The sequence below is a fragment of the Phallusia mammillata genome, chromosome 4 (assembly GCF_965637545.1).
Source record: "Phallusia mammillata chromosome 4, kaPhaMamm4.hap1.1, whole genome shotgun sequence".
NCBI classification, from domain to species: Eukaryota; Metazoa; Chordata; class Ascidiacea; order Phlebobranchia; family Ascidiidae; genus Phallusia; species Phallusia mammillata.
In genome coordinates, this window is record NC_137255.1 from 21196636 (window position 1) to 21222088 (window position 25453).

General features: G+C 39.6%; 1 protein-coding gene across 2 annotated transcripts; it reads left to right on the forward strand.

The window, feature by feature from the left end:
- LOC145225473 (uncharacterized) lies at positions 1-25371 on the forward strand. Of its 2 annotated transcripts, XM_080092180.1 has the most exons (12): positions 1-1032; positions 1197-1374; positions 1603-1789; positions 4948-5050; positions 6898-6921; positions 16332-16490; positions 17062-17151; positions 17670-17788; positions 19730-19844; positions 20248-20429; positions 21593-21703; positions 22157-25371. In XM_080092180.1, the coding sequence occupies exons 1-12, from the start codon at positions 102-104 to the stop codon at positions 22271-22273; spliced, it is 2316 nt and encodes a 771-aa protein (XP_079948306.1). In that variant the 5' UTR covers positions 1-101; the 3' UTR covers positions 22274-25371. The 2 variants fall into 2 exon arrangements, with proteins under 2 accessions (XP_079948306.1, XP_079948307.1); XM_080092181.1 differs by lacking the exon at positions 6898-6921.
- Positions 25372-25453: the final 82 nt, after the last annotated feature.

The following is a 25453-nucleotide window of genomic DNA, read 5'->3' on the forward strand; positions in this document are numbered from 1 at the left end:
AAACATTTTATCTTGCTTTCAGATCGAATAAACTAAGAGTTAGGGACATTGCGAAAAAGACAACGTTAAATACTGCAGCGCTAAACCTAAAACATTGTGTAATGGCAACAATAAGCAATGACTTTGGTGCAACAACAACCACAAATGCTTCTGCTTTCTCGCCATATGAAATCCAGGGAGCAAACAACCTATTTCCCAGTAACTCAGTGGAGCAGCAACAACTGGCAATAAAAGCCCAGTTAATGTTTTTACAACACCAACAACGAATTGCCCAGTCCAACGGAAATGATCAAATGCTCTTAACTTCAACGACAAGTCCAACCCCCGTCCGATTCTTACCTTCTGACAGTATTTCACCAACCTTTGACCAAACTACACCAGAAAAGCCCATTCTATCACAATCACCACCCAGTCCAGCTGATAGCGGCGTAGTTGCTGATTCAAAATCAGATGGTGGCAATGTTTCTCAAGATTTGATACATAGTCTTGAGCACAGCAAAATTGATGATGGTTTGGGATTTGGTGCCAGCCAAAGGAGTGCTGTTACATCGCTGAGTTTTGAAGCTATTACTACGAATGCAGACCAAACTGCTAAGTCCAATGACCTTGGTATGTCTTCTCTTGGTCTGACTTCCGCTGTAGGTGGGGACAGTGTATTTGCAGCTTCCAGCAGTGAAGATTCTGATGCTGTTACCTTTTCACAAAATCTTGCTGCAATTTGGTCAACCCCATCTCCAGCTGTACACAACACAGAGTTGCAGATGCCAGGTTCAAGCATGGATGACATGATGCTTCAGGCTTTACATCAACAACGACAACAGCAACTAACATCATGGCCCAGCCAAGTGAACCAAATGGCTGGTATGACCAACCCCCCACCTGGCTTGTACAACAATGCCGTGCTCCAAAAACAAATCCAGCAAAACACGGCTGCCCAAATTCAAGCGATTCAGCAACAGCTGGCTATCAGAAGGTCCCAGTCTATGGTTCCGCAGCCAACAAGTTTAAACAGATCAACTTCACACCAACCAGGTACAAATGTGTGTTTTTGATTAAGACATAATATTCAAGACTTTTGCAAGCTATTTTTCCTGTTTTAATGGAAGATGTAGTAAAGTGCTGCTTGAATCCACTAATTTCAATTTGTCTCAATCTATATTGCATATGGCAGTATCAATAAAATCCTTTGTTTTCAGGCATGATGGGTGGCTACAGTAACGTAAACCAAAGCAAAATGAATGGATTTTTACCTGGCACCAAACTTCCTGCCTCATATTCATCCTGGAGCAATGGACAAGCCCAGTTGGGAAATGGCTGGCCAATTCAAAGCAACAGAAATGCTGCCTCACTGCTAAATTCACTTCAACAGACAAGGTAGCCTGAGATATGATGAATGATGTTTTGGCATGTTATAATCAAACACGCAGTGTTAGAACATCGTACAGTAATAATAACGATGATGGTTGGATCATCAGGTCAAACACAAAGTCACAGATTAAATTCTATTTTTGTACTGTATTTTTCCAAAATTTTATTCATTTATTTTACTGAAACTGGAAATTTGTGGATATAACTAAACAAAACGTGTTTGTCATTTTCTAGTTCAAGCAATCGCATTATAAATGCATCATCTGAAATGCGGAAACAATCGGTTGGGTCCCAGGCCCCACATGCACCAAGACTTGCTCGAAGCATTTCAACTCCTGCCCATTACTTAAATGGCATGGATGAAAATCCCTTCTTTAAAATGAATGACACTCCACAACAAAATGGCCTCATGTCACTGAACGTAAGTCTCCATTCTAAAAATATATAAACAATATATTATTTCATTTTTGTACATCTTAGGTTATAAATTAGAGCTTTGCCCCTTTAGTTTGAATTTGTTTGCGAAAACAGAAACATTTATTTTGATGCAATGCATCCAAACAAACAAAACCAAAACAATGTAATTGATCAACATGTCACTAAGCAACAATGGTTTTAAATGCCTCATAAAACCATATTGTTTTACACTTTATACATGTTTTATTGTCATATGTACAAGGATATATTGTGCTTAGGGCCACCTTGCATATATATATTATATGATTACTCTTCTGTCTTGTCTAGTATCTATTTGTTCATATTGTAGCCATGTATCACTTGGTCGGGAACCAGGATACATCCATTTCCTTGTACCGCTATCTATCCATATGTTGTATTAGATAGATGGATGGACAATTTAGTTTGCAATAGATTATTTGATTAATGCCCCATGCTCATATACCAGAAAAGTCCTTAGTGTCCAAAAACACCAAAATTGATAAAAAATTCAAGTATTTTAAAATTACATTTTTTAAGTTACAAAGTTATATTTTTGCAAAGGTCTTGAAGAGTAAGCATTGTTCAACTTGTATCTCATTTAATAAAAAGCAAATTGCCAGCGACGTAGAGTAAAACATATTCATTTTTATTAAAACAGACGTTTCGACAAAACTATTGTCATCATCAGTGTAAAATGTAATGCACCAGCGGAAATTTCATTGATGTCATAATATTAAACATTTGGTGGGGGTTAATTTTGGTTCCTAGCTCAGTGACATAAGAAGGCCTGTGAAACCTTCACCAGACCAAACTTGGTTGCAATATGCTAAAATTGATTTTCTGCCAATGTTTGTTTATTGGCACAACTTCCTAAATCTTCCATGATCTTTTCGCACTTGTATGACATTTGGATTTGTAGAACTTTTACATGTGTAGTTTTAGGCTAACTTGCTTTAAACTTTAAAGCATAACAAATAAAACGAAAACATTATATTTAAATAAAAATTCCCATTATCCTCAATTCATTAGACGTTTCCTTTTTCTTCACAACTTTCACAAAAATGTTTGCCTATTTGTTAACATGCCAGCTTGGTGTGTTTACAACTTTAAACCCTAGAGTACAATGCCACTTACATTTGTACAAACATGTTAACATGCCACCACCAGGTAATACTGTAGCTTTTCATGTGATTAGTGAAAGAGACTCCTATGGCAAAATGTCTTGTTTGTGGTGGGTTAAGACCACATGCAATGTCATGTGGACTTTGGCCAACATGTTCTACTAAACCCTTGTTTTAAACATGTCTATGTTGTAGACATACTGCTTAACAAGACCTTCTTGAGTGTGAATTGGTAAGGTACTTTAAAAAGCATTCGCTATGATACACATAATATCTTGTGGGGGGTATGGTCTAAAAAATTTTTACAGAAAAACTGTATAAATTGAATACAGCTTTCCGCTGACACAAGAATAAACCAAAGATTTGTAAATAATTGTTCAGACCAAACAAACCAGTGGCAATAAATACTAACATTTCAAAATATGAGAGTCAAAACCACCAAACCGTATTTTATTGCTCGACAAATATAAGATCAATATTTTTTGCTTGACCATGTGTCGTTGTATGATATGTTTTTTAACCAAAAAAAACACACACAGCTAGGCTGTAAATCTTTTTTCCAGCAGAACCTTGCTTCACTTACCATCTGTTGCTACAAGGTGGTATTGATTTGTCTAATTTGATTTATCTATGACATCACCTTGCAGTCAGCGAGTTGAGGGGAATGTGGGGCCTTTTAATGGACTTCTTTGATTTATTGATCATTTTCGAATCGTCTGGAAACTTGCTGTACTATTGTAAAAGGGCAAACAAAATGCCAAGAGTGTTTGGACATCAATGTTGAACTACAATGAAACAGAAACTCTGACAATGTTTTGGCATGGCATCTCGTTTTTCCCAGCTTTGTCATATGCAATCACTGTTATGCTCTTCTCAAACTAAAGCCATTTTCTAGTTTCCACAAAAGCCATTGTTATAAGAACATAAAGCCATATTTTTTATCACAAATTTTTGCAGCAGGAAATTTAGCTTCCTGTAAGTTGATCTTAATGAGCAAGTTTTAGCCTTATTTCTGAAATACTGTGAAAAACTGGATTGCGTTTTTAATCGCTGAGATTAACGCAAGTAATAAATGTGCCTACTCATTAAGTACTCAAAGTGCCCTGAGGCATGAAATGCCAAAAATCCATATTTGGCAAAAACTTTGTGTTTGGTCGAAACAAATCACACTCAACTTGTGTTTTGTGTAAGACTAATCACTATTCTTGAAATCAAGCATTTTTAATCGATAAAAATTATTATTTTATTTTAATTTGGTATTTTTGAAATCCTGTTTTAAACTTCATGGCACATGTTTTTGTTCCACTGTCCTTTAGCATAGTTTGCAAATGGTCCATTTTAGCAGATTATTTAATCTGCAGCATGTCATGTTACTGCCGTATTCTAGTTAGAACAGCATGTCAATACATCACTGCAGACATCAGTCCGTTTGATGCAATACATCCTACCCTAACTTATTGCGGCTGTGTTCCGCTCATAATAGACACATGGGCAGCATGAAAATTGACATCCGACCTGCGCCATAGGAACAGACGAGGCCAGGCTGAGGGATGGTGTTGATTAGTCATGCGATTTGATACATCCTTCCTCTGGTATCTCTTTGCCAGCCGGTGTGGTGTTGGTGCATTTTGCAAGTTTTTTGGCACCCTGTGGACTTTGCCACCACATTCAACTATGTCCCAGTAATATAAAATGACCTTTGAACTCCCTACTTGTTGTAAATCCTTGTTGAACATAAAAATACAACACCAAAACAAACATGAATGTCAGAAAGATTGGTCCCTGTTTGTGCAGTGATTCAATGAACAAATTAGGTCAGCATGTGCATTTTGTTGCTGTTGAACAACCAAGTAAACACGCTTACTTCAGGTCAATAACAGTTTTATATGTGTAAGCTGGGCCAGTGCCTAACCAAATCATTATAAAACAGTATATTGTTACTAGTCTATTATGTTCTAATTTGACTTCCTATACAAATACTAGATCAAGTGTAATGGCATTTATATTGTTTGTTTCACAGGAAAATGGTGTCAACGACCTGATGTCCATGACAGGAATTGAGTCTCAGCTCTGTGATATACTGCGTTCGAACGAATCCCAAAATATGATGCCAAGAAGTACAGGTATGCATAATGCATGGCTTCTTGTTATTGTAACCCTTACATTTGCTGCAGCCAAGGGTCTTTTGTATTATTGAAATCAAATGTCATGTTTGTGTGTCTAAAATTTTAGTTCAGCACTAAAAACGTACAGTTTCAAGAATTGGAAATTCGCCCCAAATAAAATTTAAACTGAGTTTTATTGTACAACTAAATGTGCTACTGTGGTACACACCTCCTTCTATAAATAAAAAAATGGTTCTGCACTGTTTGCCACATATTCATTTGGGGTTACGCAACTTTACAGTGAAACACACAATGTGTCGATAATAGGCCGACTCCTCTTTTGTCACTGTTACTGATTAACCATGGCTATGAATACTGGACTGAATGTACTAAATATACTGGGGTGTGTTGGTGTACCATCCCTGTCCCATTTTGGGGCAGGTAAAATAGTACAAGATTGCATAATAGGAGAAGAGTGGTTGTATTCACCTTTTTTGACCAATCTAACATGTATGACTTTTGCGATTAGACCGGTTTACCATTAGCTTTGGATAGAATACAATTTAACAACGTTGCGGAGTGTATGTGGAGTCTATAGTGTAGTCGTAAAAAAACAAACTAAACTTTGTTAGTTTTGAATTTCAAACTCACTGTGTTGTTAAATTGTGCTTCGAGAAGTGTCAATTGAAACAGAAACGCTGTCAACCAGCAAACTCGAATCAATGTCACTAATATAAGTGCCAAGTTCGCATTAGAGAGGATCCATGTCAGCCATAACAGCCAACACGGGGTCAAAACTTTGCGCAACAGCTTGTATGAAAAGGCGGCTCTTCACTTGAAGAGTGTAACAGTGTACAATACATGGTCGGCCTGGGCCTGTCGTGGCACTCTTGCTGTGGAAACCCTTGCGAACGCGTCCTGATGTTGGTGAACAGCTGGTTGCGGCTGTTTGTATATCCACCAGTTTAAAACTCCTTACCAGTTACGGTCGATGATTGTAGGCGACGAGTGGTGCTGCTTTAAAGCTCTCCACAAGTACTGCGCCTGTCATCGAACTGATTCCACATCCTGTACAAATCACGTGTGTTTCTGTTGCAACAAATCTTACAAAATCATAACGCTGCCGGTGGTCACTTCGACTCCAAAGGAAACGCATTCGGACTTCGTATTGTGAAGTTCGGTCGTAACGATGCATATGGTAATGGACATGTGCATTGACCGTAAATAAGTGCTTGGTTAGCGCACTAGGTCACACTTTATCAACCTCTGTACCCTTTCGATGCGGTTTAATCCTTTATGCCCGGTTAAATTCCAAAAATTGTCAAAGTGATTACCAACGTGTCTCAGTCGTTCATTACGTTGCATTTCGTGACCAGTTTTCGAAGTACAAATTATGTATGAAATTAACCAAACGGCAACACCTATTCAGACACAGATACGAATTAAGTCTATTACCCAGCATATTAACTTTGTGTATGTAACCAAGCAATTGCCTGGCGTCAGAGTTACTGGGTTTGCCATTGCTCTGTTACAGTCAATTTGTCGGTAGCCTGGGCCCCGTGAAAACAAGGACACAAAAAAATCAATGTCATTTTATTAGAGTCATGCCAGTCACGAAGCCCAATTGGGACAGCTCGGTGTTTCGCATTCGCCTCTTGTGTGTAGACCTGAATATGTTTACAGCTTATCATTGCAGCTTTAAGCACATTTTGTATGAAGTTTTCTACCTTTAACTGTTTTATCAAAGTTTTTTTCGGAAGTGTTTCAATCTTTTACTTATAGATTCGAAAACAGTTTTTACGCGCATGCAAACACTTACTTTTACCTAACGCGTGACTAACAGCGTGTGTTATTTTTCTTTTCAGCGGGACTTTTACCACGGCGTCGAGGTAAATCTTGCATGCCAATCGTTTTTTTCACGGTCATAATTTTTTGTTTTCCCCATGCATTACATCATACTCACCCCATACACTTCCGAACATTTCCCCGCGGGGGCATTTTCTCCTTACTAGCGCTGCCCATTGAAGCGCGACTTCTCGGTCGTCAGCAAACTTTGTGTGACGTCATAGTGCTATCTTAGTCCCGTGATGCGTTCAACGTGGTCTGAGCACCAGTGATTTCGATTAGCGCTGTTGGCAAACGATGAGGCGATAACACCCGTAATCCCTACGACCTTTCCTTGCTTACGCCCGTACGCATATTGTATGACGTCACTAGAGACTATCGGTTGTTGCTTGGGTTGTTTTGGTGCAGCCCGGGTTCGGGTTCCATGATGTAACGTTAAAAGTGTTCTGCCTTCTTATGTGTTGTTTGTTGCCCGCTCGCAAAGCGGAATGTGCCCGGGCAGGTCAGTCAACTACAAAGTTGCAATCTTGCGCGGTTTAGGCGGGTTCCGCGGTCAACAACCTGTTGCATTGAAACTACGCTGAAAACAGCCTCGTATCGCAAACCCAAGTGTATGCTGTTTGCTCTGTAACAATGACAGATGAATATTTTCCACGTACGCCAACCAACGCGGCCTGGTTTAAAACCTGGTGGTTGTGATGGTGGCTGGTCTGGTTTTGACGTGGCTTGCCGCCTGGGGAGACTCCAGGGCCTTAAACTTGCTACGTGTCGACGATTTAACTTAATTGCGTCTTTCGATCGGCGCTAATCGCCAACTGTTACGTCACTCTCACGCGCGGTATGACGTCACACACTGCGGTGGAAAGTTTCGACTTTGCGTTGTGTAATTTGTGTTTGCCCCACTTTTCTGATTGCTATCGGGTCTACGAGGCGATCGTTGGAGAATCAATACTGTGTGTAACCTTTCAGTTCACTGCAATGCTAAACAGTCCGTTTACTTTTTTCTGTTAAAGACATTACGCTATCTGCATGTTGATATATGGCATTGATTCGCACTGTCAGTACACAGTATTCTTTTAGTTTACCATAAACACGCGATTCAGTGGAATTTTTCTGTTTGATGTTGCAAAACACACGTATAAAATACCGGATTAACACTGCATGACAACTGCATGGTCTGTTCCCCGCAAGGCCTTGGTATTACTCGCTGCCATTTTCCGTCGTTTTTCCGTCGTTTTTCTGCGAAAACAATCGCGTTTCCGCTGTGCCATAGGAAATTACAGTTACGACTGGCAAAAATTTTACCCGCACTGTTTGCCAAAGTTTATTGTTACTGGAAGCGTATGGCTTGCCAATAGCAAATACGGTGAAAAATGAACCCGGATAAGCAAAGTCTAGCATGACTCTACCATTTTAAGGGACTTCCCTATCAGTTTTCTGATCTTTTAGGGGCTGCATGTATGGTTTTGAAACATAAACTTTTATTGCTTTATTTTTATATTCTGAGAAACGATTGCATTAATTTTGAGAGACTACTTTTTGCATCAAAAAACTGTGATTCAACTAATAAGTCCTCTAGCTTTATAATTGCTTTCGTTTAACGTGGCATGTCAATTTTTTACAGTACACAGAAAGTAATGTACTTTTTGTTCGTGCTATATATAGATTTCGAATGTTGTCCAACAGATTTATAAACTTTACAATAATTGTTACTTGACTTGTCAATTGTCATTCACTCGGGCACTCAAAAACCGGATACAGACGTTTGTCATGAGATCATTGAACTTCTCTAAGCAGCCAGTTATCTCATGCTTACGTGACAGACGTGGCAAGTGTGACGTCATAGGATAGCATTCCTTGTGGAATCGCAGACGTCCCTTCAAACAGGCATGCAACATATGTCATTTAGTTGGCGCTTGTAATGCTCCCGACTTGGTCTGCTCTTTGATGACGTTTGTAAGTCACAAGGTCACGTGGTTTAGATTGGTCTGGCGTTGCCTGGAGATACCAAGGATTTTGGAGTTGGGCACACTTGACTTTGCTTAATTCGTCCCAGCAGACACGTTATTTGTGTCCAGTCGCGAACTCATGGTAAAATTATTAGAATGACCCCGAAGCGGAAATAATTCATGTAAGGTCGAACAAGGTTTTTTAGTTTTCTGGAATATTTTTGTTTTTATTTCGAGCACAATATTTTGAGCGCAAATTGTCCAGTCCGTAAATCGTTGTGCCGTCAAAATATGTCATAAAACGGTTTCCTTTAAACCTATTGCACAAAAATTCGCCTAAAAATGCCTGATCCTGGCCTGTATGTGACAACCACACCTGTACTATGTTTGTCCGAATGCCAGCACGAAGTTGTTGCCAATCAGGGCGAACTGCCTGACTTGGTTTCGCTTTACTGGTTTCGTTGCAGGCACACATTGTAACATTACGTGACGCGATTAGAGGTGCTCGCAACGTTGAAATTGGCCTGATCGATAAAAACGTTGTCGGTCCCCAAACGTGCTTTATCGGCCTAGTGTGTTTTACTGCTTATTACTGTATTTATTACCATGTTAAATTGAAAAATATTTGCATACAATTTTGGTTTTTCAACATTTTTGAACCTTTAGTTTGGAGATGCAAACGTTTAAGCAGAAAAATGTAACCAAAATCACCTTACTTAGGCGAAACAATGTTTTATTTTTAAATATCCGAGCTTTTTATATCAAATACTTAAAACTCAATTGATGATTTGCGAATTTCCAAATGCAAGTTCTTGTAATTTTCCGGGAAAAATGTCATAGCGTGTTAAGTTGTATTTAAATTCGTAATTAACAATTCCAGTAGTGAACTAACAGCTATTTTTGTCGCCGATTTTGCCCAAATTAAAATTGTGAAAAACATACAATAGCTTTTTAAAACAATCCAAAAATATTTTTAGCTTTTTGATGGGTCGCTTTTTACTAATCCTGGTGACGCATAGTTCACTGCCATACGAAATCGTGCTTCCCGGAGGCTAAAACTTTTTTGCCATTGTTGTCAGCATGCTGTGTTGATGGCGGACACCTTGGCCGCATTGTGCTGTAATTCCCCCTTCGGGAGACTTCGAAGTATTTCCAAGTAACTTTATGGTTCCGGTCTCGCTGGTATTTTACGAATGCATTGGGTTCATGGTCTGTCGTGCTGCCCTTATAATATTGTTTAAAGTTAAGGTACTGGAAACACCCCTTTTCCTAGGCACTGATAGCCGAAAAACAAAAACAATAAATTTATTTAAAAGCCTGTAAACGCATAAACACGAAACGAATTTTAGGTAGTGCGGGAAAATGGAACGCATCAGTAAATTTTTTCGCCTTTTTGTAAACTACATTTTGCGAAAAGAGTAGTTCTTTTTTCGTAGGCAGGCTGTCATACACCACAACAAATTTGGTTTGACGATCTGCAAATTTTCAATGTCCCACATCTCGTAATTGACTTTTCGTGGCCGAGTTGCCAAGCGTGACTGGCCCAGTCATTACGATTGGGAAATTTTACTCCAGTTTCAGTCATGCGACATTGCTCATTAAAACTTTCCGCTTGCGTTCCATAATTGCGATCTTCTTCCAATCTCAATGCGTATTCCTATTTAGTATATTGTGACGCCGCAATCCACTCAAAATATACCGTGCCCGGTTCGTTTATCACGTGACCAGACAACGTGATTGTCTGCCCAATATCGATAATCGTGGTGCATTATATTACACAGTGTCTTTGAGATATTTTTGCCTGTTTGTGAAACTCTCCGGGTGAATTTCCATGGCACGCATTTCACGAGTTTCCGGTTTGAGCTCGATTCCTGTTATACGTCACTTCCGCTTACTGGGAATCTGTTGTTGAAGACATATGGAATTGAAATGACAAGAAATTACGCGATAGCTTTGGCGTCGCGCGGGTCTTAGTTCTGTGACATCATGACTTAACACAGTGCCAGGATGGCCGTACGCCGTATTGTCTTAAAGTACACGAACAAAGTTGCTCATAAGGGGATTCGCAATTTAACGTTCGAGATTTTTCGTCGTATTGATCCCGGTTTTTATGGACAAGGGCGTTTTGCAAAATTAGGAGGATGGTTTGACCTTAGTTCAACATACATCAGTTTATGTTTGTGGGCAAAACTATTTGTATTCTAAAGAATTGGTGTAAAAGTAGACCAAAATGAAAACATGTTTGGGAGCCCTGATCAATTGAAAAACCTTTTCCAAGTTTACAGTGTTTTAAAAATATAGCTTGGTTCGGGTATACAGAAAACGAAATAAAATTCCTTTTCATTCCATGGGCATTATTTTGTTCTTGGGTGACCACTATAAAATTGTCAACTGCTTTGTTGATTTGGGCCGGTTTGCAAACGCCTAAAATCCAGTCTTCTGTTTTTACCTAAACAGTTTCATCGGTTTGCGGTGTGACACGTTACATAACTTATCATACCGTGTGATCTCCTAACCTACAGTTCCTAATCGTGAAGCTCAATTACAACGTCGTACCCTCGAGCTGTTGTACACCTGCTCTACATGTGGTTTTAGTGGTAGCTATGGACGCTTTTGGAAATAAATGGTGCGTCCTTGTTGTAATTAGACGGCCTAATCGGGACCAATTGTCGGGCTGTCGGGGTCGTTATTTCATTACCAGTCGTGGCCTTTTCCTACTTCCTAGGCAAAAAAACACAGGAAAACGTTAGTCGTGACCGAAGAAGACGTTGTGAGTTGAAGTAAACAAAAAAATCTCCAGTTTACAAAGCTGTCTGTTAATTTGTGTTCAATAACTGGACTAAAACCAAACTAAAAGCCAAGGAAATAAAGAAGTTTGTGAATTTTTCTGACAACAAAAGCGTAAAGTTGATGGAAAACTGCTAGTTTGGACACTATAAGCCATGTTCAAATTGGGTGAAAATCGAGGTTTTACTTATCTCCTTTACGGGTCGCTTTTCCTAAAAACCGTAAACGTTCAAGTTTTGTTTTTTTCGCCATTATTTCAAGGTTGGTCGATTTAACAAATCGATGTAAGGGACTCACGATAAATGGCACAGTTGATTGCAAGAAGCGATTTTCATCGATTAAATCGTCATTAGCCAACAGACTAACGTCCGTTATAATTAATTGCGACGCCCATCTTGGATTAGATGTGAAGCATGATGGTCAGGCGACAAAAAAGGCAGTGCGTGATGACCGACTTCTGGCATCGTTGAGACCTTGTTATCGTTTTTCTCACACGTAAAAAACATTTTTTTTTATTTAACTGTTCATCAATGACAATTGGGTATAGTAACAATGCAAATAAAAATTTGACTTGACTTTAGGTTCCATGTTTACCAAAGCATGTTCAGTATGCCTGTTGGTGTAAAATGTACCACCGGATAAGAACCTCGAGTTCTAAAAATAAATTGGCATCCCTGAACAATGACACAGCGAACCTTTGTAGGTGGGGTGAAAAAAACCTTTATGGCGTCTGAATTAAACGTTTTTTGTTCGTGTTCTGCTAAAGATGGCTGGGTCGTACTGTTTCAACACATTTTGAAAACCGCAATCTGCTGCGTAATGTTGTGACGTAGCGCCGTCACGGTGATGATGCTCTTTTTGGGGCGGGCTGCTTGGGCGATGAACCGTGGAGAAAATCCATGTTGCACCAATAATCGCTTCTTTATGTAATCCGTGGCATGTAAATGCGCTTTTGGCATGTTTCAACATTTCAAAAGACGCGTTGAGCTGCTGACTTGGCACGAGGGCACGTGATTTGGTCATGGCGACACGTGAGGTCACGTGAGCGCGACTCAACGCACCCTGTTGACACCAGAATGTTTCCCACCCGATTTCGCCACAAAAGTCAGCTAACCGGCGGGTTTTCGGCGATTGGCAGACGGCAGGCCGTGTTCACACGAGAACTGCTCAGTTGCTGTGCAAATTACGCGTAGAATAATATGCCCACAGCGCGAACAATCGCTTCCTGCGTTAATACACAGTCGTCGTTCGGCAGGAAACGTACAGAGTGTGCCACGTAAGCCCGGGCGGTACTGGTGTTTCTCTACAGACAGATAATGCCTGTGTGTTTTGCGACCTAATCACGCGCAAGCATTTGTTACCGCGAACTGTTGACTTACCAGCTCAACCAGCCGCCGCGTTCCACTGAGCGAGATCGCCAATAAACTCGTGGACAAACGCTTTGGTGCCTTTCGCCGATGTCGTTACACCTATATGCCTGTAACACGTTTTTTGCTATGCTGTTGTACAAATGTAGACTCATTTAATCATAAACATTACTGCCAAGGTAGTGGTGTATATAGAATACATCGTGTAGACGTTTCGACAATCTCTGTTGTCATCATCAGTACATCGAAACGAAACGTCTACACGATGTATTCTATATACACCACTACCTTGGCAGTAATGTTTATGATTAAACTACTTTTCAAGTCCGTGCATAGTGTTCCTATGTAGACTCATTGTTTTCAAAGAGATTGAAGATTTTAAAGCCCGTGGTTTACCAAATCGTCCTGAACTAAGCTATGACGGTGTTTAATTATGCGTAACTGGTGTCTTTATATGGAGAGCTGTTTTTCCATGCTATTCTTTGTACACGTTTCATAATTGCGGTGATTCCTATTTATAACCAATGCTTTTAATGTACGTTTCTCCATCGTTTCTCAAAAAAACTTTAACAGATAAAGTCGAATTATAGTTGACAGCACGTAAAAATCAGTGCTGGTCGTTAAATAAGGTCTACATTACTACTAAACCTTTTATTTTTCGAGGTTCAACCATTGCTGTTTACGTGCACAATGGGGTGGAACCTCTGGTCATGCTCTTGGAACAATGTGTTTTTGCTGGCGAAACCTGTAACACCTTAAACCCGTGCATCCTGCCAAGGTCGTATTATTCTGAATGGATTCAACTCCAAAATAAGTTTATATCATGGTGTATTAGTTTCAAAGCGCTTTACAAATAGCGTTGTGGTGACCTTTGTATCCCTGTTTTTCAAGCGAAATAGTCAGTACTTGCCGAAGCGTGTAGCAACGGCGGCTTTTCCAGTTTTAACTTGTGAAGTTATCACAACTCCTGGCGTTGCCCTTTTTTATTTTCAGTTCCTTGTAGCAACGCCTTTGTTGTCATGATAAACTACTGAAAAAACAAGCCTAATATCACGCAACAGGTATTACCGTTTGTAAGGGGGAGGTTTGTCCTTTGAACAAGCGTTTTGATTCGTCCGTTTGCAGTCACGTGTTTTTGGGTGATAAATGCCGTATGTACGGTGGCAATTGCTCACGGATATCCTGTGGACGAGTTTTACTACAAAAAGCGATGCTACTGCTCTGTTACACCAAATGCGAATTGCCCCGAACACGTATTTCGTGTTTTTTGTTGTTTTGTATGTAAATGACTGTTTTCCGCGGTAGACATATGCTTAAGTGCTTGTGTACCGACTTGAACTCTGTTTTAAACCACGTTTAATGAAATTCCAGAAAACGATGAACCGTCGTCAAGGTGCTTAAACCTTTTTCACGAACTAGTCTATTTTTGCAATTACTAGGAAACAAAGTTATATTAGTGATTCACACTATTCACGTAGCTACAAACTTGCTGGAAACCACCAAGTTGTGCCGTTGAAAAAAAGCATTCGAATCGTGAAATAGCTCTTGCTGGTTTGGAACTCCGATTTGTTTGTTCGCCGTTACTTCGTTTTCACGCACGCATGAGAATTCTTGGCGGTTTCTTATCTTCGTGCTTACCAGCCGCAAGCTCCGTCCTGTCTACACGAAATTCCAGTTGGCAACGCGTCAGAACGTGGTCAGTGGTCTGTAGGGTCAATTAATATGCGTACCATGTAAAAAGCCTTACTTAAAGTAACGTCTGTCAAACGGAGACTCATGAATTTTTGGAAGAATTTTGAACCCGAATCACCTACGTTGCCATATATTGTGGTTTCTACCGATTCGCCAAACAACCTACTGTTGGTTAGTCCTGTTTTGCCCAATTTTTACCGCCAATGTACTTAAAATATAAAATCATGTCGAGACCAAGCTCTGTAAAGTTCAAACGTTAAGCCAGCAAGCTTTTGCGGAAGTCGTGCACTTAGCTTTAGGCGTTGCGGCATAAATTCATGCAAACTTAGCTAAAAATTTGTAAACAAGTGGCTACCCCCACCCATCAGGTCCCGAACGGATGTTTGGTAGCTTTATTGGGCATACAAGCTCCCCAACTTTGCTGATTCATTGCACGGAAAATGCTGACTAAGCGCAGCATCGGCCCTGTCTCTTGGTAACTTCCGCGCACACAACCATTTTCCTCGGAAGATGTTAGAGTTATTTGTCTATTTTATAAATTGATGTGAACTTTTACGACAAAACCTGTATCTGTATCTTGGTTTGGTACACAGTCCTATTTTCTGTTAAATGTGCGTTTTTTGCAAAATGTGGTACAGTGTTTCACAATATAAAACTGCCTTTGATAAAAAATAATTTGGCCTTTGGCGTGTGGCGCACATCAAATCTTACAGTCAACAGTTTATACTTTGGGGTTAAAATCCAGCGTTGGCCTAGCTTTGTCAAGGTCCAAGGACACGTAAACAGCTTGCATGACCTTCATTGTGTACTTTTTGCCTTTTGCTTCAATTAGTGACATGCAGTGACTCTGTTTGGACCGAATGTACCTAGGCGATGTTAATTGATCTCCTGTGTAACATTAACTAAAGTGTCTATGTCCGTTAAAGCAAGTCAGTGACGGTAAATGTCAATTAAGCGTTAGGCTGTGGTATTAGCCTTTTCTTGTTTCTTGGTAATTGCTTGGTGCAAACCGTTGGGCAAAATTTTTTTTTGCGATTTGTTGCAAGAACAAATGCCATATTAAAAACAACATTGACCAATCATGCTGTACAAATTATACCTTACATGCGTAGGTTTTCGACACTAATATTGCTATGCAGGCTGACAAAAACAAGATTACCAAAGTTATTTCGAACCGAAAATTCCGCGAACACTTCAGGCGCGTTTGTCTTCCTTGCTAATTTTAGTCCACGACTCATATACAATGGTTAAGTTGTGATGAGAAACACATGACAGATTGAAGTTGGTTTGCACAAAAGATCTTCCAGCTAAAACCAATCGGTCTAGGAAAAGCCTGAACTTAGCCTCCGGCTTGATTTGTGAGTCAGAGAATAATTAAAGTGCTAATCCTCAAAAGTATATTGAGTCTGTTCGTGTTGTATGTAATTACCGATTGAATTAAATCAGGTTGTTTTTTATTCCACGGTCTTGTTTTTAGCTCTGATCCTTTGCCACGTAATCATTTTACCATATCGTTTGCATACACTGCGACCCGTTGTAACATTACAGTACATTTTGTGTTTTGCATGCAAAGGAATGAGCTGTACAAGTGCCTTCATGCGCTTCTGCCACATCAAGATATAACCTAAATGCTAACGTTTGCATTTTATTTGTCTGCAGGCAAGTGGATGGACATGAACAACGACATATTGTACGAGGATGTGAATCCTATTGCTCCGAATCTCAACAGTCATCTCTCACCACTGCTCGGAGAGTTTGCGCGTGACCGCTATTCGCGCAAAGTCTTTGTAGGCGGCCTTCCACCGGACATAGACGAAGGTCAGTAGTAAAAAATCGGTTCAGTGTAATTTTGTCGCATGGTATTGACTTCAGTTGAGGAATGATCGTGTTTGTGAAGAAACTGTTGCTTTTTTTCTAATTTTAATTCCTTTTATTGCTCTCTATAGACACTGAAGATGCTTTTTAGCGAACTTAATTTGTTTTTATAACACTGTCATATGTTAACCTGGAAATAAACATTTTCCAAACTTGTGGTATTGACTTCCTATACATTTTCACAGCATTGTAGATTGTATACCACAATGTACCCCGACTGTTTGTGTATGAGGCTATAAATTTTACTTTCCAATTTTCCTGTAACGGCGGTTACAATGTGGTTGTCTTTTACACAAAAATCCATGTAGATTTAAAATTACATAACCCTCAATCTAGTCAATATACGGAGGTATTTGCAATCGTTATTTCGTTATAATATGCAAAATATTTTACTGTGTTATGCAACGAAATTGCAAAAATAAGGGCATAAGGGATTATGGTTTGGTGTTATATTCATTTACTGCCTTGTTTGAGTAAACTGTTATCCTATAAATACAATTCGCTTGTTTTGCAGAAGAGATTAAGACAAGTTTTAAGCGCTTTGGGCCACTGGTTGTGGATTGGCCCCACAAGGCTGAAAGCAAGTCATATTTTCCACCAAAAGGTTAGTCAAGTTTTTTTTACTAGTTTATTGCATGTTCTGTCGTAAAGAACATTTTTTGGATGCACACTTGAACATCATGCCTGCAGTGTGTGTTAGACTCGAACGCTAAAATGTTGGAAGCCAAGAGTATTTATAACCAGTATTTCCTGATAAATCTTTTGCAAAAGAATACAAACCTAACCGCTGTTGATTTACTCCACACTTTGTTGAAGTACAGTGGAATGTAAGTCATGCTGACAATATGTGTTGTGTTATTACTGCGCATGTTTTGCCATCGTTAATGCAAACAGCCTTTGTTTCAACTGTTGCCATCATGTCATCAGCCATTACAAAACCCACAAAACCCTCTTTAACGTGTCGCTGTAGCTGGATAAAGGCTGTAGAGTGGCCTAAACCACACAGATGTTGCTTTGAAGTTAAATACAAGAGCTGGCTCTTCCCCACTGTTCGTCCCATTGGGCTTCGGCTTCTGTGTGTTGTTATTGCCGTTGCTATAAGTTCGTGTTGTTTTTTTGCAGGGTATGCTTTCCTGTTGTTCCAAGAAGAGCTTTCCGTTCAGAATCTGATCGGGTGCTGCATGAAGGACGGCGACAAGCTGTACTTGCGCGTTTCCAGTCCCACGATTCGAGATAAACCCGTAAGTACGGTTGTGCACTTTAAGAGACTTCCTAAAACCAAGAATCCACGGTTCCAGATTGGAATAAACTACAATTGTGAAGAAGCTTTGGCACAATAAAAACAATCGGGCTTTTAATGCTATACGTTTGTACAATATATTCTTTAACGCTCAAACAAATTATATTCTTACCTATATATAAAAATATATATATATATACACGTTACCTATATAAAGACATTATACGATTGTAGCAATTTAGTGGTGGCCAGCCTTATGAATTTGGTGAATTAAAACGCTGACTTCAGCACTGAAATACGCTTTTTGATTTTAGACCTATTTTTGCTTTGTAAAGATGAGTTAAAAAAGAGGTAGGGCACAACTGGTCGATAATGACAAAAAGCGCCGTAGCTATACCGTATTTACGAGTACCGTTGCTTACAATAGCATAATTCTGTCTTTGACCGATATTCAATATCATCACCAACATGGTGTTTCATATCTACTCATAACACTAGCCAGTAACCTTCGTCAATGGAATTAAACTATCGCTCTTGGTTAAGTTGTCGGTTAAACGTCATGCCTTGACATCAGTCAGGTTGGAACGGTGCCAAAAACCTGCGGTTGTGCGTTTACCGGCGTGCTTTCCCTTATTTGTGTGTTGTGCCGTGCGAATTTTTCTTGCCCTCGTAACCAACGTCGTCGGGTATAAATATTTGATGGCAACAGGTGGTCCTGCCTCTGTGCCACGATACAAGGCGATGCTTCTACGTACACCGATCGAAACAGGAATATATGTCTGACGGAAAACTGACGCACGGCGAAAATCCGGGTCGGTGAGGTCGCCTAGGCTTGGGCGTTGGCTCTGGAAAAAACATGGCCGCGTCCAAACTTGCTAATGTTGTTAGTACCATAAAGTAAAAAATTGTACTTTGTATGGTATATTTGTAAATTACACTTTACTATTTAGGAGGGGAATTGTTATGGGTTTGCTTGTGTCAGATAACTGCTATTTATTGCAACTCGTATTAAGTTTCCAAAACCTGTATAGCTGATGGTTTTCTGACAAATAAGAAGCCTTGTCATTGCCATAGGTCCGAATTCTAAAATTTAATGAAAATGATTTTTATTAGCCATGTTAATAACACTTCCTCTTTGTTCGCGTTAGCCTATACAGTTTGACCTTAATCGCGTCCTTTTCTCGAATGCAATAACTTTAACCAGAGCTTCCTACCAAAATGACGTCATTGTGACAATATATCTTCCTTGATCCCGCGCTCGATCCACCCGGAAGTGACGATTTCCTTCCTGGCGATATCCCACAATGCACTCGGTCATACGACACCATTTGGCTTGATTGCAAAAAATTAACACTATCAAATGCCACAGAATTGTTTTTAAATGTACGACCACGTGCCTTAAATCATGGCGTATGCTCAGTGGCAAAGTTAGACTGTCTCGTGACAGCCGTTAATGCACAATGTGGCCGTTCACGTTTGTTTAGAATATCTTGCGACGACCAGTCACGAACGCGGCTTGGTTTTGCTAGTAGCTGCTCAAACGCACGGCATTGCGGACTGTTTAATAGCCGTTGCCAAAGTTTGCATACCATAGTCATGATTGCAAACACAGATTTAATGTTTGATGATCATTTTATGATCCGATGACATGTTGCTTTGTACTTTGCTTATTCTATTCTACACAACAAACTTGTATAAGCTGATCAAATGTGATTACCGTTCTTAAATTGATTATAATATTAACAATGCCATTTAAGATGTAGAGCTTACCGCAGGACATATTAGGCCGTATGTAGAATTAAGAACAAATATTGATTTCTGGTAATTAACTAATATTGAGCGTACATTGTATCGTGTTTTGGTCTCTAGTCTGGTTGGACATTGTACCCTTGGGCAGACTCAAAACAAGTGTTTATAACTGGTCTTGTGTTTTCACACATAGGTGCAAATCCGGCCATGGAATCTTTCTGACAGCGATTTTGTGTTGGATGGTTCGCAACCTCTAGACCCGAGGAAAACCATTTTTGTTGGCGGCGTGCCAAGACCACTGAGAGCAAGTAAGACCGGTGGATTGTGGCTGTTTTGTAGATGTGACTGAACCATGGCCGAATTTCCCCGTTTGCTAAATTATTGATGCTTTGTTTTTTACATATTTTTTCACACTGTAGGAACATTACCCCATTTAGTTTTTTAGTTGGTATGAAGTAAGCTTCGTATAAAAATTATCATAAAACAGTTACTCAGTTCCATAATTTGCCCTTTGCCTTTTTTGGCAAAAGGCAGAAAATGTAAGGACCCAGGCATTTGTGGCTGTATGTCATATATACTTTGAAGTGCTTCAAAAAATGTAACTGTAATTGAATGCTTATTTCAAAAACTGCCATAGTGTATTTATATTGGCATTAGAACAAAATCAACCCTTTCGATTTTCTGTTTTAAACGTTTAATATATTTTTCTAGTTGAGCTCGCAATGATCATGGACCGTTTGTATGGCGGAGTTTGCTATGCTGGAATCGACGTGGACCCGGAGTTGAAATATCCGAAGGGAGCTGGTCGTGTCGCTTTCTCCAACCAGCAGAGCTACATAGCTGCTATCAGCGCACGGTTTGTGCAGTTACAGCACGGCGACATCGACAAGCGGGTGAGTAAGGATATGGAAATAAGAAACGTGCCACACAGAAAGAAAAAACAATAAAAAATAAACATCGATTGCATATTGGTAAATTTCCATGAAATAACGTACAATTAGCTATTGCCTTTCGAAGTCGTTTGTTAACCAATAAATTTGCAAATTTTGACGAAGATAGTAATCAGAAACACTAGACACAGACTTGAAATGTAGCTTTACCAAAAACTGTCACAAGTAAGGCCGGGTTCGTGCTTAAATTAAAAAAAAAACGGACTTAGTTCGGACCTAATTTCACCCTCCACATCAGTTTTACAAACTTTTAGGCCTTAATCAGGTTTGTTTGTTTTTAAAATCGGGTTAGGGTCCAATTTGCAGGCCGGCATATCACTCTGCGTTGGTAAGCTAATACCTTGTGAATAATTGCTGAAAAAGTCAGAAATAAAATGCAACTAACTTTCTAAAAGTTTTGATTTTGAACCGCATCAGTCAGTGGAAAAACGTTAACACCTTAAAATGTGGTATCTTCCTTGAGTGTGAACTAAGACCCGGAAGTAAAGTGTCGGTACCACACTTCCGGGTGATAATGTGGAAACCTCTCCCACGTATGGTGATGTATATTGGTGCCAACAGCATATCTCAGTTGGCGGGTGCACTTGCAACTAATAACATGAGCCTATGACGCAAGGCAAAATATGAAACGGAAGCATACGGCGTTACGTAATCAAATTGAAAATATCGAAGTTTATACTAGGGCTGTATAGAGGTTAGGAAATTCTTTAATATGTTAGTTATGGCATCGTTAACTGAAACCAACCGGTTACCTGTTTCAAATTCAGCTGCACGTAGATAAAATGTAGATGCCTACCTTTTATCTTTTGATTTCCTTCCTTGGAGCTATTAAACACTAAGCTATTTGCCTGACCGGATAAATTTATAAATTGTAACAAACATAGAGCAACAGTATGTATTTGTCGAAACTGGACATTTATAATACAAACATATTACCAAATAGCACATTTGTAACCAATTGGGTAAAACGGAACACGCATATCCGTTTTATTACACATACTGGTAAAAATATGTGCGTAAGTGTGTTTTTCCGTTAAGCCTGTCTGGTCAAGTTTACGGCTTGGATAGCTTAGGAAAATGTGTTTAATCTCTATTTTTCCTCTCAGGTGGAAGTAAAGCCATATGTATTGGATGATCAACATTGTGATGAGTGCCAGGGCGCCAGATGTGGCGGAAAATTCGCTCCATTCTTCTGTGCAAATGTAACGTGTCTTCAGGTACGATTTGTTGTACTTTTTTTGGGTTGAACCTTTGTGTTGATAACCGACAAGTTCCCTGCACAATGCTAAAAAGGAAGAGTAGGTAATGTAAAAAGGAAGACAAAGGAATAGAAGAAAGTAACAGAGAAGCGAAGAAAAGTAGCAGTGAAAAACAGACTCTTATGACTATACGTTTCGTAACTGTTCAAATAACTCGTCTTATAAGTGAAAAATGAGGACAGATGTGTTCAGAAAGAATTAGAAAACAGTGAAGAAACTGATCAGGAAAAAAAGTTAAAGCCTTTATGGTAAGAACTGTGTTTTGGTATTAGAGAAACTTCTAGAAAGCATGCGTTATTCAACAAAAAATGTATAAGTACCAAGATTTGCAAACAAATAGCTAGACAAACATCTACATTCCTTGTAAATGTCCATAATTAATCGTTTGTATAACATTATATCATGTTACAGTATTATTGCGAAAACTGCTGGGCCACAATTCACTCACGTCCCGGAAAGGAATTTCACAAGCCTTTGGTGAAGGAAGGAGCAGACCGCGCATCAAGATCCATGACTTTCCGTTGGTAAAACAAGCTTCCCACGAACCACTCCTAATAATAGATCAAACTTTTGAGTTCCACCAATACCTAATGTCCCTGATTTACCTTGATCACTTGAGTTATTTTTTTGAAACGATAAATCATTCACCGAATCGACATGCGGGCAATCATATGATCAGAATCACGCCGTGATTCTCACACCCGCATGCCTGTGAACTACCACCCTCTTTTACTGCTATTTGTCAGCATTCTGCCATATTAACAATATTCTCATCGTTTTGTACACTCTACATCCCTGGTGCATTATCTCTTTGTAGAACCCGATTTACCGGCATCCCGCCAAAGCGCGTTACCTCGGGCCCACGCATGCGCACTGACTCGTGACGTCACAATGTGTAGTTTTCTTATTTTTGGTGTTTGAGGTTTTAAATTTTAGTTTTTTTTATAATTTTGCAAGATTGTGTAGCTCTTTTACAGTGAATTTTTTGTTGCAATCGTTTAAACAGATTCTTAACGCGAGTTTTCGGTTTGTTGGATTATTGTTATCCAAAATCTGTTCTGCACATGCGCGTGGCTCGAGCGTAATACGGCAGCGGCCTTGCTCTATCATTGTATGAAAAACTAAATCTTGCCAATGACCCGTTTTCAAGTTGTACGGATTTGCTTACCGCTTTGCGGTCCCTATAGCAGCGCGATGTATTTTCTTCATTTTTACTTCATTCTTTTGTAAGACTCCCCCTTTTTTTTCAAGTGGAAACCAGCGACTTTTTGCTATAAGTATCATCGCACCGTATGCCGGGCAATTTTACGCCAAATTCGTCTTCTGAACCGACCGAAAAAATGCAGAAGTTTCATATTTCGATACATCTGACTTCACTTGACGTTAACTCACATTCTAGCCTAAAATGCCCATGTTCCATCCCCTAATATTGGTGACGTCATATGCTGACGTAAGTTTACACACCTGTTTTTAATACAATTGCGTGTATGACCCTTCAATACTTAGTTGGCCCTAGGTTTAGACGCATCGAAACGTCTTGTACATAATCCTCTATTCATTTGCGTTCTACTGTGCAAACTTTCAGTTCCACCGCTTTTTCTATTCGACTGGAATTTATAGACATTTAGTTTTTTTGAAACGACAAAAAAGCGCACATTTGTCGACAAAAAAAAAAGATTTCTTATGTTCAGTCCTACTGTTATTTTCCTGTTTCGGCCTGTGCAATGCATTTCCAAGCTCTGCACCCCTCTCTATATTTCTTGCTTGTAACCCATATTCTCTCACAAGTCACTGTGTCAACTCTGAGAGAACGCTGACGAATGACGGATACCGGCGCGTTCGGGACAATTTTACTACTTTTTCATCGTTTATTATAACGTAGCGATTATTTTTATACGGTTTCTTTAGAGGAAAAGTTTTTGTTTTATATCATTTTTGTATCCTGGTGTGTGTATTTTTGTGGAATTCTAGCGCCACCCTGTGTTCAGTTTTTTCTTTAGTTTTTTTCAAGCTTGAGGAATTTTCTCCTTGTTTTTGTCCAAGTAGTAATTTTTATTCTTTTGATCGCGTCCTTATTTTTTTGCCGCCGTGGCTATACATAGCATTTTTTAGCTTTTATTTAACAGAAACAGAAAATGGCTGCGATTTTTGACCCCAGCTGCACGCTCTACTTTGTTACAGCTTTTTTTCACAAAACAAAACCGACCCCAAAAAATTCAAAATTCATCTTTAATCTAGTACATCGGTATTACCTATAACTTATAAACGGGCGTTGGGTGGTCTTTTTCTCCGCTCGCCCTGGAGTATAGTAGTGTAGGCCTGGACTTATGCAATGTCTCGTCATCACTTTGGTGTGCCGTGTATCTCTTATATAAGTGTATCTGCGCGTAACTTGTCTGCCGCCTTGCACACAGTAATTAGTCAGTAGCAGTAGTACAGCTGTATGCCACATCTTATGCATAGTTTTCTACATTTTCTATAACAAACGGGCCGCAACTTTTTCTAACATTTCTACGAACACCACCTTCTTTCGATATCATGCAAGACTTCCCATATCGTGTGTCGTCGTCTATATTCATACGTTTATTGCGCGCTAATATTCACAATCTACTGCCCGATCGCAAAGAGCCATCAAGAGCTAAACAGTGCAATGCGTAGCAGTGTAGGAACGTCCACTTTAAAACGAAATCCGAAAAAATACAAACATATGCTTCTTCCGAGGGCCTCTGCAATTTGTACCAGCTTTTTTGTCCTTTTCTTTTATACAGCCTCCCATTTGTGACGGGAACCCCCGTATTGCTCTATGTTCCACCTCAAAATAGGCCTAGTCCTACCCTTGTTTATAGCGTACGAGTCTCTTTCTCAAATCGTTTACATAGAAATCAGCAATGGTATCCGATTTACGGAAGATCGGTTTGTAAATAGCTTTTGTGTCCGCGCACCGTCGCTACGCAACCGCTTTTCCATGACAACCGGGCAACCGCCCCTTTCCGTTGTAAAAAAAATCAAATTTTGTTTTTATGGATCCTTCAGTTCTTTTCAAAAAACAACCTTACCCACTAGCTGCTACACCAGAATCCCCTACCGGTCGTTCATTGTTCATTTCCTGTGCAATAAATAGGCTTTTTGTTCTTTTTATTGCGGCGCGAATCCTTTATTTATTCACAATATATAAATATATATATTTTCGTCGTCTCACTTATGCATTCGTAATTGCTGCTTTTTTAGCCAGGATGGGAGAAAACCGTAGCTTACCGTGTTTTGCGTTTTACCCCTGGGTGTTTGTCGGGATTTCCGCGACCAATGCATGCATTTGCGCGGGAAGACTACAAGCGCCCTGGGGTCGTGTTGTGCTTGCGTGTGGCGGCGAATAACTGAAAGTGCACGTGCGTTACTCGGAGTGGAACTTTTCTGTTCGTCGATTTACGTCCTGAATTTTTTTACGGTGTATGTCATAATCCAGAAACTAACTTTTTTGTCAGCCACCGTTTTGCATGTGCTATACTATCATAACCCATCTTTTCGTTGTTGACAAATACAATTCGCTTTCGTGTGGTAAAAAGGGGTCTTTGACGCAGAAAGCAATCCTTAGTTTACTACGCGAAGACGCTTTCGGGCTGATTGAATTTTTGTTTGTCGTAAATGAATATTTTGAGAAGTTACGAATTGCGGGATTTAAAAAAGGTATCTAATTTGTTTCGCATTTAG

Coding starts and splice junctions, on each gene's coding strand:
- LOC145225473 (XM_080092180.1), top strand. CDS start 102: ATGGCAACAATAAGCAATGACTTTGGTGCAACAACAACCACAAATGCT. Junction 1,790..4,947: donor ATGGCCTCATGTCACTGAAC/GTAAGTCTCCAT, acceptor TTTGTTTCACAG/GAAAATGGTGTCAACGACCT. Junction 19,845..20,247: donor GCCAAGACCACTGAGAGCAA/GTAAGACCGGTG, acceptor ATATTTTTCTAG/TTGAGCTCGCAATGATCATG.